The sequence below is a fragment of the Puma concolor genome, chromosome D2 (genome assembly GCF_028749965.1).
Source record: "Puma concolor isolate L17-30 chromosome D2, mPumCon1.1.hap2, whole genome shotgun sequence".
In the NCBI taxonomy this organism is placed as follows: Eukaryota; Metazoa; Chordata; class Mammalia; order Carnivora; family Felidae; genus Puma; species Puma concolor.
This window is the reverse complement of record NC_141677.1, coordinates 68,672,091-68,686,655: the sequence shown is the minus strand read 5'-3', so window position 1 is coordinate 68,686,655 and position 14,565 is coordinate 68,672,091. Positions and strand designations below refer to the sequence as shown.

Here is a 14,565-nt window from a genome sequence, read left to right as displayed (position 1 = left end):
TCCATGAAGAAATTAAGTAACTTGCCCAGAGTCCTTAGCAAATATTAGAACTGAGATTTAAATGTGACCCAAAAAACCCTATTCTTCCCACATTATGCTGTTGTTGGTAGGAAGTATGGAATTTTTGAGGTGGAAGGATAATGAAAGAAGAAAGGGAAAAGGCAGCTAGTTGCTTCAAGTGGAAGAAAACAAACTTCGCAAAGAAACTTACCTAAGAGGTTAAACAATTTTCTCATGAGAAATGACCCAGGAAGTAGTGTGGCCTTAGGTTAGAAGATTTGCCTCAATAATCCTGCCTTTTGAAATCCCTTCATAATGCTAAAAGCTATCACTGTCATGGGGACTGGAAAAGGCATTTCTACCAGAATTCTCATACTTATTCTAATCAGAAACTAGTTTGACTTCATCAGAATCTTCTTTGGTAACAAATATGCACTGAAACAGGACTTTACCTCTATCTATTAATATATTACTTAGGCATTTTACACAAAGGGTACTTTAACTCAGGTTAGTGGGTGGGGACTAAATAACTTCCAGACTTATTTTCAATTTAAATGACAGTACAAAGTGATTCCTCTAAAAAGTTGTTAAGAACGGATAATAACAAATGGCTTTGTGTCCTACCTGAAGCAGTTAAGATTATCGGGTACATTAAACCATCTGCAGTTAGGTTACATGGAGTTATCACATCAGTCAAGAAGGCACCTGTTTAAATTACAGAACAGGAAATGGCAATGATTCAAATTGCCATTAATTCTGGACTACTGAAGTAGTATCAGCTTAGGAGATAGTTGCTTTTCAAGGTGTGGATGCTCATTCATATTTTTTCCTTCATAGAGAAGGGTGTACAAAAAGCACTCGGGTGTTCTTCATTCACAATTTTTATTTCTTGCAATTAACTTTTATATCTTCAAAGTCGATTTGTCTTTTAAAAAATTAATACTTTTCGCTCATCATACAATCCATTCCCCTCCCGCAAGGAAAACAAACCCGGGGAAGGAGTAATTTAGGGGGCAGTTGAAATAGGTATTATAGATTCGTGACAAAGGCTTCCCAGCCCACCAACTTGTACATATACAACAAAGTGGCAGCACCTCAAGTTCTCCTGAATGAAGACCGAAATTCCAGCCCTAGGCAAGTGATGTAAGTGAATGCCATGGGAGTAACAAAATGGAAGCTGAATCACTGGCTTCCATTTTCTTTCCATGGTAGTTAGCAGAGTCTTTAAACTGTCTCCCTTGGGAAAGTCAAAAGAAAGCAAATATATAGAGCAACATTTTGACCCAGCCAGGAGTAATTATAAGTAAAACCAGAAGTAATTTACCTGGGCCAGAGAAATGAATTTGCCATGTTTTTCATTAAGTCCCCAGCACCTGAAGTTATTAGCAAGTTCTAATAATGGGCTTCTAAAGGCATGCAGTTTTTCACACATCTACTTCAAAGAATTTCTTCCACTCAAACATAGCACAATCAAGGATAAAATATTTTGGGAGGCACAGGAAAAGCACAAAAAACAAGTAAGTATATGCTGAGGCCTTGTGTATGGCCAAGATGGTACACTTCATACAGAGAAGCAGTGAAAGCTGTTAAAGTGCTACTTACAAAGGATAGTCTAACATTACACACACAACTCAACTGCACTGCTAAATATGGTTGTCTTTATTTTCTTTTTCCTTGCCCAGCCCTATCTAAACAAAATAAAACTACAGGACTGAAATTAACAACCCATTAAAATCAGCAATAAGTTATGAAAATCATAAAGCTTTTTTTTTTTTTAAGTAATTAAGGGTAGTTAAATTATTTAAAGTATACAAAGTCCAAAGAGCCAGGGATAAGGTGTCCAAGAAGGCTTCCTGGGATAAAGGAGAGGGCCAGGGGGAACCTTGGATTTTGAAAGACAAAGGGAACACATGACATCAAAGTGCAGGTTAGAAAAGAAATTTCACTTAAAAGAAAACATTTCTGAAAATATTGAGAAGAGCAACAATAGCACCTGCACAGTGGGACTGTGAGGAAGGAGAGAGACTGCCTGTAAGAAAATGGAAGCAAACCTTTACAATAAAATGAGACAAGTGCCAAACTTAACTATGTTAAGTATTATAATGTGTCTACTATAGATATCAGATGGTTAAAAGCTGGTAAAGGTAATGATTCTAAAAGAAAACAAAAACAGCACTGACCTTTTTCTACCTAGCCCAGACCTCATTCGTTTTGTGCACTATAAAGAGTGAGGTGTGAGGTGTTTTATCATTATCAAATGCTGCATCAAAATAGATGATTTTTTTCCCATGTGTTTTTCCACTATAAAAGACATCTATGTTTTTTATGGACAAGCTTTAAAAAGATGTCATTTTGGTTTTCAACACATACAAACAGTTATCAAAATCTGAAATAAAAATGCTGCCGTGGCTCAGACCTTGACCTGCTAATCTGCGTTGCACAACTCTTCTGGCCTACGCAGACACAGAGGCATGGAGAGCTTTTTCCTTCTGGCCCCTCAATCCGAATTATAGGCCCTGTGTGGTAGAGGCTGTCATACACAGACTGCCCCCATGCTGCCCAAGGGCCTAAGGGCGGCTGACTGTTGAGCTGGCGGTTGGGTGCCCTACTGCTAACAATGCAGGATAAGGTTAGCTTGCTTAGCATGGAATCCAACAGAAAGCTGAGCTGCATGATGATCCCTTTCAAAAGGCTTCATGGGAGTCTCTCCTTTTGCAGAGCATGAAATGAGCTTGCTTTTTTTTTGTTTTTTTGTTTGTTTTTTCAAGAATTGATCATCCACAGGCTTCATGATAAGCTGTCCCAGGCTGAGTTTTAATAGCTCTTTAGCTATCCAAGATTAATGCCTGATTATCTTGTCTTCTCATTAGTATAGGTTTGATTTTGTTTTTTACGACCATTAAAACTCGGGAAGGGTTCATAACCCCATCCTTAAATGTGTCTACTCATTGTAGTATGAGCAAACTAGAGAAGATAGAGGACAGAATCTCCAATGTCCTCTTTCAAATAAACTAAATCAAGAAAATTTCACAGAAGTTTTCTGCTGCCATTAGAAGCTGTGATTTTCAAATACGAATGAGTATTTGTTCTGCTGGGGAGGCTCTGCCCCACTTTTTGCTAAGTATTTGCTTAAATAGAGGTCTTTTGACCCTTTTGTTCAAGTATAGTTTTGTTTAGTTTTAAAGAGGAGACTGCATCATGAACCCAATTTAAGAGATTGTTTGGATTGAATTGGCCCAGTGAATATTTTGCCCTGCACTGTTATGTCATGCTGGGTTCTAGGAAGTGAATGAAAGTTTGACACTGGCACTGGAGTAACCCTCGTCACTCCCAATACTCTGCAGGCTGCTGTGGTCATCAATGTCACTGATGCTGGTGGTACTGATATTGTCCACTTCTCCATGGGAGAACTCTGTGCTTTCAACATCCACTTCAATCTCCTCTGCCAAAGAGAAAAAAGGAAGAGCATCAGTAATCTAGTATACATGCACTTTCAAAAATTAATGAGGAAAGGGCATAAGAAAAGTGATTACTTTGGGTAGTATGAAATAATTTTTCTTAAATAATTGTTATACGAGCTTATTATCGGTGAACCCTGGAGGACAGAAGTAATCAAAGGTGAAGAGACACGGATATATTTTTGCAAAGGGGAATGTCTGGTATCCAGCGGTGGTCTCAATTTAGGCAGCAAGTTTTCTAAAGCCTTTGACGCCAGTCCGTCTGGACCTCCCACCAAAAGCACTTGGCCTATTTGGGAATTAGTGCTTAATATTAAAAGATCCCAACCCCAACTGGTTTAACAACATCTGTTTTGCATTAAACTAGAAACTAATTCTCAGTGCTGTTTATTAATCAGAGTTGCCTTAAAGAGGAAAAAAAGCATAAACTTAGTATAGGTGAACGAGAAAATTTATCCATTAATTCTTGCCTTTGGTAATATCATCCTACAGACAGATCTACAGACTTCTAGGATTCATCATAAAGACCTCTGTGTATTCAATAGCCAAACTAAGCCAGTCATTACAAAGTGAACTCTGAGGGATTTGCCTTCAATTTAATTTTCTTGCATCAAACATAGCTTGAAATGAGGGTATGAGCCTGAAAAGTCTCTGGATTATAGGGAGATCTACAGTAAAGATTATAGTAAAGATATTTCAATGGTGATATTTAAGTTTACTTCAAACATCAAACATGATTTAAAAAAAAATCCCTAAATACATATACGACCAGCTATCAACAGGTAGTTTGTTAAACATTACATATACAATCACCAATAATACATAAAATGCAACATACATTTAAAAAAAAAAAGCACTTGAAAAATTGTTCTCTCCCATAACAGCTAGAATGAACTCAGGATTATTCAATTCTTTTAAACTCAAAGCCTAATGTTTTATATTTGGCACTGATTCTAAGGGTTCACACTGATCACAATTGCTTTAGGAAAAGTGGATTCTTGCTGAGCCCAAGAAGACAGAGTAAGTTATTTCAAAGAGTATAATTTTCAAAAGGACTTGTTGCCTCAAAAAGTTTTAGAAATCTGTTTCTAAAATGCAGGCATCTATCCAAATAAGCTGTCCAAACAATCCTATGAATTCATAACTATTTGTTTTACATCCACAATGCTTCACAGGCTATTTAGTGTTTCCCGGTATCACAGAATACTCATCCAACCTATAACTGGAAAATAAAATCAAGACACCCTATCCAACAGACCATGCTGCACTCAATCATAACAAAGTAAAATGAGAGACTGCTCTAGTCAAATGGACTAGAGATATTACTAAAAGTCCCCTGTAATACTGGGAAACAGGGCTTCCAGATAAGAATAGGGAAAAGAGGTACTACACTAGCACTACTAAAAAAAATGAACACTATAATGAAGATATACCATTAGTCAAATTTGGAGGTTGGGATGGGTACAAAGAGGAGTTAACATCAGGAAGGGCAGCTAAAGCTGAACACCTGACAAAGTCACACAGCTAGTAACCAGTAGAAAAAAGACTAGCATCAAGGTCTGCCTCCTAATTCAGGGTTATTTCTGCTACACCTCAGTGTCATTCATAAATGTGGCATGTCCTTGAGGTTCTTGCTGTTGTCTCTGGTAAACTTTTGTTCTCTGAAACTGAGTGCCATGTAAAAATAAACTTACACAGCAAAACGACAACAAAAACAATAAACCCAGGACTACCAGGGTTGTGTTAAAAGGGATCAAAAATCAATTTGAAATGCTTCTATGGAATGTGGGAAATTTGATTATTAAAAAGAATAAAGGTTCGCCTGGGTGGCTCAGCTGGTTGAGTGTCTGACTCTTGATTTTGGCTTAGGTTATGATCCTGGGGTTGTGGAATTGAGCCCCGTGTTGGACTCTGCACTGAGTGTGGAGTCTGCTTAAGAGTCTCTCACTATCTCTGCCCCTCTCCCCCTGCTCGTATTCTTTCTAAAATAAAAAAATTAAAAAAGGACAAAAAGAATGACTTCATGGATTAGAACATATTCAATACATGAAAACCTATGAGGAATTCATAAGATAATAAAAAACAAAAGGCAAAACAAAAAACCCTGTTACCTCTGGAGGTTGCTAAGACACTGATGATTCATTATTCAGAAAATTGACTAAAAAACCAAAAACACCTAAGTTTAAAAAAAGAATCTATCCCATTTTCCCTATATGGACTTTATTTCAGGGTAACCAAAAAAGTTGATGAAGAAACGTTTTTTTTTTTTCAATGTTTTTATTTATTTTGAGAGCGAAAAGGGGGTAGGGAGGGGCAGAGAGAGAGGGAAACAGAGGATGTGAAGGAGGCTCTGTGCTGACAGCAGAGAGCCTGACATGGGGCTCAAACTCATGAACCTCAAGATCATGACCTGAGCCGAAGTCAGACACTTAACAAACCGAGCCACTCAGGCACCCCCCAAAATTTCTTCTTTATAAAAAATTTAATAAATGCAAGAAGAATGGTAGAATTAGGAAGTACTATTTGTAATATCTAAAGAAATAATAAATTGGGGCAATCACTGATGATTACTAAAACTATTAAGTGAAAGGTTGAGCATTTGCATAAATGTATCAGTATCACCTATGAAGCATTCTTGCCTCAAAAAAGAACCTGAATTTAATCAAGTCACTAGATCCACCAACCAGTTTACAGGAAATAAGGACAGAAGAACATGTTAAATGACATCATGAGGATTCCATCAGCCAAATCTAAAATGTGGGAATTCTATAAGAAAAATGACTCAGTTTCTACAACAAAGAAATGGGGAAGGGAAAACTATTATAGATTAAAAGTACCTTAAAAGGCAAAAACAAATGCAATATGGATTTGGGGCTCTAATGAAAGGTAAAATGCTATCTTTGAGAAAATCTATCAGAAATTGGATTATCAGACATTAAATAAGATTATCTGATTTCATTGATTTTGTGGGCTATAATAGCATTATGATTTTTTTAAGTGCCATTTATTAAAGATACATACTGAACTATTTAGGGACAAAATTATTAATGTTATCTGGGATTTGATTTAAAATATTCCAGAAAAAATGGTGAGGATGAGGGGATAGATAACAGATGAAACAAGAATGGCAGAATGTTGATAGCTGTTCAAATTGGATGATGGGTACATGACAATATTCAATTTTACTTTTGTGTATGTTTGAAAATTTCCATAATAAAAAGTCAAAAGGTATTTTACAAACATTTCCTTTTTTGTTTTAGAATCCTCATGAGCTGTTTTCCCAAATGTAAAGCTTAAAATCATGAGGGTGAAGTTCACCTCTGGGATTTTTTTTTTTTTTTTAATTTTTTTTTTAACGTTTATTTATTTTGGAGACAGAGAGAGACAGAGCATGAACGGGGGAGGGTCAGAGAGAGGGGGAGACACAGAATCCGAAACAGGCTCCAGGCTCTGAGCTGTCAGCACAGAGCCCGACGCAGGGCTCGAACTCACAGACCGCGAGATCATGACCTGAGCCAAAGTCAGCCGCTTAACCGACTGAGCAACCCAGGCGCCCCAACCTCTGGGATCTTTTAAGTGCTATAGGCCTGATGTGGTGGGAGTTATAAAGAGATCAGTAAAATTCAAACAAATTTTTGATTAATTCTTGTTCTTTCATTCTGCCAAAGACAAATGTTATGGGACAGATGGGAAGAGAGAAATGAAGGGTGTGGTGCTTTAAAATACAGACATAAAAATTTGTATCACCAGTAACAAAACATATCAACATCACATATCTTCCTGATAGAATGAATTGAGAAGGGCACATCACTTCTGTGATATCTCTTCCCCCCAAATGCATAACCTCAATTTAATAATGGGAGAACATAAGACACTAGAGAGACCCTGTCTAAAATAACTAACCAATACTCTTCAGAAGTGTCATGGTTGGGGGGCGCCTGAATGGTTCAGCCAGTTAAGTGGCTGAATTTGGCTCAGGTCATGATCTTGTGGTTCATGGTTCAAGCCCTGAGTCAGGCTCTGTGCTGACAGCTTAGAGCCTGGAGCCTGCTTCAGATTCTGTGTCTCTTTCTCTCTGTTCCTCCCCCACTCATGCTCTCTCAAAAAAATGAATAAACTTAAAAAAAAATTAAAAAAAAAAAGAAGTGTCATGATTACGAAAGACTGAGGAACTATCTAATGCAATGTTGGATCCTGCACAGGATCCTAGATCAGACAAAGGACATTAGTGGGAAAACTGATGAAATTTGAATAAGGTCTACAGATTAATTAAAAGCATTACATGAATATTAATTTTCTGGTTATAATAACTATATTATGGCTACATAAGATGTTAACATTAAGGAAACCTGGGGGAAGAGCATATGAGAACTCTACAATTTTCTATAGAAAACACTTTTATGTCAGTCTAAAATTGTTTCAAAGTGGAAAGTTAATACATTATGTATATAATCAAGGAAAAAAGTTCTATAGTTCATATAGGGGTTGCTAGACAATGTTGTGATTGCACAAAAATCTAGAACGTTACAGTATTAGCTGAAGAAAGAAGAAAGCAAATAGAAGAAAATAGAGTGCTTTCCAACTTACCCTGCCTAAATTTAGATACAAGGATGCTTAGTATTTCATTAGGGAAGAAGTACACTGCCTACCTCGCTCTGAATCAGAACGATCTGAAGAAATAGTTGATCCAATGCTGTCCATTCGTATTCGTTCCATCTCCTGAGGACCCTGCAGCTGTTCCAGTCGCCGCTTTAAAAATCTCTGTTCTCGTTCCAAGTTCTCTAGCTGGTGCTGGCTCTTCCTTTCAGCTTCTTCAAGTTTCTAAAATGATAAAATGATATTTTAGTTTGTGCACAGTCCAGTACAAACAATAAAACTGATTTCTACCTAATATCTTAAAACATTTCTTCTTTGGCAGAGAAAATATGAAAATACAAGTATATATGTGTGTGTGTGTGTATAAAAACATACATAAATACATACTTTTAAACATCAAGAATACTTCTTTTTTCCTTTTTGTGTGTGTAATGAATGCTACATTACAAGAACAGTATGGAATTCTCAAAGTCTGTAAAGTTATCTCCATGAAAGAGAAACTTGCTCTGCACTGTAGTTTGATGGAAAAATACTGAGACACGGAGCCAAATAAACTCATCTCCACCAGAGGGCACAACTGCCTTCCTTCTAGGGATCAGCAGAGTAATTGTTTTTTCCTAGTATTTCCAGTTCCTCAAATGGCCATGCTGTCAAAACAGTTTAGTTTAATCAGTTTATGTTGCTCCCATCAGATTAGTTGGTAAGTTTTCAGAAAGATTTCTCTTGAGGTCAGTGATTAAGGAGGGCACAGGGGGCTAGCTGATGTTTATGAATAGGAATCACTGCTTATAATGAAACAAGGGCCGAGACATGTACAAATATGAAAGCAGAAATTCTCACCTTGATGTGTGCTTTGGCTTTGTTGAGCAAACCAAGTGTTGTGTGCCTGGTACAGTCTGGTCCTAGTGGAATCAGAACTTTTAAGCGTTCTAAACACAGGCGCAGATGAGCTCGTCTAAGAAAGACCAAAAAAAAAAAAAAAAAAAAAAAAGAAAGAAAATCAAATCAGCACAGATTGAATATTCTACTAGAAACATCCTAAAATCTATTTTAAGACAAATAATAATTCACACATTATTTAGTCTATACTCATGTTACACCCCTAATTCTTCAGTTTCTAAGTATCTGCAAGTATAGGCATGACTACTGGTTTTCAGTCTCTGCCATTTCTGTTGTACTCTGTAGACATGGTCACTTCAGATTATTATCCCCAATGGTAATCTGTCAGAGATGATTTAATTTTTAACCCTCCCCAACTGTCTCCAGCTGTATTAATGTGTAAGTAGGAAAGCATACAGGGCAATTAATTGTATTTCATTTCGAATGCCTAGAACCACAGGCTAGAGACCTAGCAGTCTTCAGCTGGAGTACCCCCAGGGGGTAGAAAAGGCTCACAAATTTCCATTTCCTCCCTCCCATCTTTTGCACACACCCACACACATACCTGTCCCCACAGGGACAGGTTGTTTCAGCCACTGAAACAACAACCTACTTCCTAATATCTAAATGTACCAGCTCATTAGTTTTTAATTTTTCTTTCTTTCTCCCTCTCCTCTCTCTCTCATTACCCCACCTCCAATTTTCTACACATGGCAAAAAGCTAGGTGACAAAATTCTTTACTAAAAGTCATTGCATTTATTTAATCCACCCATCCTTTGGGCAAGTTAGGAAAATTTTCTCCTGAAAATGCTAGCACAGAGTCTCACAGATTTACCTTCCCCATATCCTTAAGATACTATGATCATGATGACCCATGATGAGGGTTCTAGGTACATAATTGTACCCTAAAACAATCTCTGGTTCTGTGCTTCATAGGCATAATATAATTCAGCAATTAAAAGTATATCTGAAAAGAAAATCCAAGTATGTATTTACAGTTCATCCTTATTCCTTAAAGAGCTATAACTGAATATTTATAGCAACTGTCTCAGTTGCACCAGGAACAAAACACATCATCTTCTCAAGGAGGGCCAAAATGGTTTTACTAGTTCACCCACCAAACTATGCTTCTGTCTTAATACACAAGATATAATGACAAGTGAAATTCTCAAATGCTAGCAATTTGAAAGAGAGGTAGGAGAAGGCAATAAGCAACCAATTATGTCACAGATAAGCAAGATGATTCAGGGGAATGAGATCAGAGGTTTGGTGATGAACTGTCAAGATTCTTACAGTACCCACTATCCCGGCTATAGTTAGAGGTCCATTAGTATTTCCATTCCAAATCTCTTTACTGAGCCCATTAACTCAAATCTAATAGTTGGCTCCAAGATGAAATCTGTCATACCTGATGTAGATAAAGGAATTTTAAAAATTTCCCTAAATTAAAAGTATATCAATGGATTTCCCTTAAAGAGATTTAACAATTTTTAAAAAAATGTTTAATGATTATTTATTTTTGAGAAATAGAGTGTGAAGAGGGAGGAGGAGTAGAAAGACAGGGAGAAAAAATCTGAAGGAAGCTACAGGCTCCAAGCTATTAGCATAAAGCCTGATAAAGGGCTCAAACCCACGACCTGCAAGATCATGACCTGGTTGCTTAACGGACTGAGCCACCCAGGTACTCCAACCTCAATTTCAAATTTAACAATTTTTTTTTTTTAACGTTTATTTATTTTTTTTGGGACAGAGAGAGACAGAGCATGAACGGGGGAGGGGCAGAGAGAGAGGGAGACACAGAATCGGAAACAGGCTCCAGGCTCTGAGCCATCAGCCCAGAGCCTGACGCGGGGCTCGAACTCACGGACCGCGAGATCGTGACCTGGCTGAAGTCGGCCGCTTAACCGACTGAGCCACCCAGGCGCCCCATCAAATTTAACAATTTTAAAGTCACTCTGCTCCCCTGCTGTGCTACCCCAAATCACAGAACCTTTAGCAAAATTCTCATTTTTAACTAGGAAACCTCTTAAGGGAGGATTCACATGATCACAAAGCGCTCTTGCTGAGTAGACTAAAACATCAAAAAACCAAAGCAAGCAAAAAACAAAAACAAAAACCACCAAAAAAATCCATACTAAAAAATCCTTTAACCTCTTCATTAGGATTATTACAGTGTATGCTTAACAACTGTACTCATGATATTACTGGAGGGTAGAGAGAAAGACTGGTGGTTGTCTAGCTAATTAGAGGCTGTCAAGGGGGGCTCTGAATTCAGTCATCTAAAAAAGTTAATAGAGCAACTAGTAAAGTTAACATAAATGACAAGAATAACTTGTCAATTTTGTTTAAATTACTTAACCCCAGAACTACATAGGAAGTATCTTTTACGGAGTTTAAGGGACTTCAGAATGACTCCTTACTTTTACATCAAGGAAAAAATAATGGGTGGGTCAGTTTTCTGTTTCGTGAGATCTACAGTCACATTAAAATCTAGGCAGAAATCAACTAACATAATATTAAAATATCTATGTTTTTTCTTTCTTCTTATTATCGAGGGATTTTTTTTACTACCTTTTGTTTATTCAGCAATATTCCACACACTTGCTTGAATGGCAGAAGTAGAAACAGAAACTTTAAGAGTTTATAATCTAAACTACAGAATGAAACATATTGTTTTGCTCATTTGGTTCATAATGAAATGAGTCATACAGAAATCAAGGGCAACAGAATCTGAATAAAAGGAGAGATTGTAATTGGAGAAAGAAGACTTACAAGAGAAGCTGAAATTTGACTTTGGACTTGAGAGATATTGAATTCATCTATGAGAAAGCAACACTTCTCAAGGTAATTAAAAGACTACAGGACTCAAGTTCATATATTGAAATCAAGTTTGAACCTAAAATTAAAAATATCTTAACTTTTTTCTTTCAGGGGAAAACAACTAAGTTGGAATTTTGTAAGGAAATATCAGCCAAGTTCAGCAGTCTGGTCTGCTGCAATAGCACTATCAAATCAGAATTTGCCCAGGCCAAGGGAGTCAATGTGTAAGATGGCTGATGAACAGGGAGGTCAGACTGCCCTCTAAAATACTTTTTATTAGCCACTATCGAACATTTCTTCAGTCAAATAATTATAAATGTGCTCCAAGTTACAGCTTAAGAAAAGATACTCTGAGTTATCATGTCTCACAAAGGCCAGTGATGCCATTTTCCATGTCTTGTAAATACAATCTCCAAAACAGATACGAGTATGAAGGAGTGGTAAATGATGTCCTCTGCTCTCCTGTGGGGAAAGGTCTATCTGTGAGAGCCAAATGTCATTTCCTTCAGTTTTTATACTTGTGAGTCAGGAATTTATAGAGAATAAAGTAACAAAAGGTTAATGGCAGTTGAAGGACAGCAACTGACCAAGTGGGAGCCACACTTTTCAAAGATGCCATCCAAATACTGCACACAGTTTTCCACATGCTTGTTATATGCCAGTTTTAGGTAAATTCACCCTTCCAAGAGCCATGTGATACCCTGTGACTGTAAACTGGAAAGTTAAATCAGAAAATTCATTCACCTTCATGTATAAATTTTTTTTCTCCAGCAAATTATTGAAACAAACCGTACGGCAAAATTCTTCTTCCCTTACAGTGGTGCTGTGCTGTTCTCACCCTTTCCCCCATGGTCTCCCTGCTGGTAACCAGATTGCAAGCTTAACCACCAACGACCTAGAAAGGCATATCTTTTGATGCCATCTGGTCCTTTCTTTTCTTGCCTTCATTCTCATGTGACTGGTGGCTCAGGAGCCTCCTGTAAGGGGTTGCCAAATCATGGGCTGCAAGACACTGGAGGAAGAAAGAGGACAAGAGACAGAAGGAAAAAAAAAAAAAAAAAAAAAACCCTTGGTTTGATTTGAAAATCCTTATGCACTGAGAAAAAAATTTGCCAGTAACATAAAATGGTATTTTTCAAGTCTCCAAGTTGTGGAAGAGCTGACATAGGATTCATGAAAGGCATATACTGCACCTTTAGTCAAAGCAGGTTAAGAAGGCTGGGGAAAGTTAAGGCTGCTGCTCTGAATATTCTGATGAACACCAGACTAGCAACCAACGGAAAAAGCCTGACATTGTAAAATTTATGGAACTAGCCTTGACAGAAAATGAGAAAAAAATTTAGCCCCCTGGTTAGCATTTACTTAAGTTTTCACAACACATGGATAGTTCAATAAAAACTATGAAAACATAAATCCTTCCTAATTTAGCATGAGGATTAGACACTGCAGCAAGGGTGCCCTGTAAGAAAACTGGAGACTCCTTGCTGAGGGAGGGGGCAAGAGAATGGAGAGATACCAAAGTACTTTTATTTTCAAATACTCTTTGAGGTCTGTTTTAAAATAGATTTAAAAGTGGGTTTTATCCAGGGAAAGAGGCAATTCCCAGTGACTAACCTTGTTAGAGAGAAGGTCCTATCAAACTAACCCATACCTTCAAAAAGGACAAGCCCCCAGCGGGAAAAGGAACAATTAGAGTCTGTTTGGCTTTTATTTTGGTAGATTGGGATCATTTTTCCCTGAAGGAACCAACACTGCTTTTGATTTCAAACCTTGTAAACTCTACTGCCAAACTGAAATATCACAGAACATGAGGAGAAATGATTTTGCTATAAAATGGCCCCTCTTACCTAGTAGCTGTGATATTTTAAAGCAGAGGTATATACACCACAAGAAGCACACAGTGTTGAGGGAAGAGAGAGGAAAGAATTCTCTTTTAGAAAAAAAAAAATTGCAAGTACTATAGGATGATGTTTTTTCAAGCCGTCTCTAGAAACTCTAATCCTTCTGCCCAAAAACAATATGAAATTTAACACCTGCCAGGTCTCACAAACCATCCATTGGCTGATGCCCTCGGAGGCACGGTCCTTCATTGGAACTTGCTTGTCTTTCATTCCCCCACTACAGGATACCAAGACTGTGCCAAGTAACTAAATCAAAATGGAAAACAAGTCAAGTGATAGGGACAGTTTTTGTACTTTCCTCTCTGCTGAAAGTTACGCAACGGGCTGAGAGTCCTCCCTTGAGCCACATTCTTCAAAACTGCAGTGGCTTGTGGCCAGGTTTCCCAACTCCCTACACAACACTTCTGCACATGACAGCAACTAGCTGCTTATCCTATACATTTTTATTTCAATGTTTCTCTAAAATTTAGTGTTGAAAAGCTTCAAAAATCTCAAGTTACAAAAAAAAATCTGCCTACCTCTTTTTCTTATGAAAAATGACATTAAAAATGGATCCAGATATAAAGTCATGGATCTTATTTACAAAAACAAATATGATCATATTCTGTTCAGCTTATTCTGTTTGTGAAATAAGAAAACTTAGACAAGCTATTCTCATAAAATGGCATGTGCTAATTATATGTTTTCACTTACAACTTACTTATTATCTGCCTCACAAAAAATAAACAGACTATTAAGTGCTCCCAGGTAGTAACTTGGTAAATGGCATTTCCCTAGCATCAGAACTGATGGTGGTGTTGTGAGGCTTAATTACAACAAAATAAAAACTTAGTTGAATAGCTGGGACTCTATTAAAAAAAAAAAAAAGCTGCTTTAATACTCATCGTAATTCAATTGATATCAAATAACC

The 14,565-nt window shown here is 37.3% G+C and overlaps 1 protein-coding gene across 4 annotated transcripts in view; it reads right to left on the bottom strand.

Moving 5' to 3' along the window:
• Positions 1–865: 865 nt before the first annotated feature.
• The window catches only part of MXI1 (MAX interactor 1, dimerization protein), an 82,296-nt gene continuing 68,596 nt past the window's right edge, over positions 866–14,565 (bottom strand). For all 4 annotated transcript variants that reach the window (XM_025918343.2, XM_086680836.1, XM_086680835.1 and 1 more), the window contains exons 4-6: positions 8,895–9,009; positions 8,108–8,279; positions 866–3,442 (exon numbers count right to left, since the gene is read on the bottom strand). In XM_025918343.2, coding sequence (XP_025774128.1) covers positions 3,279–3,442; positions 8,108–8,279; positions 8,895–9,009 — 451 coding nt within the window. In that variant the 3' untranslated portion in view covers positions 866–3,278. The remainder of the gene's footprint in view (positions 3,443–8,107; positions 8,280–8,894; positions 9,010–14,565) is intronic.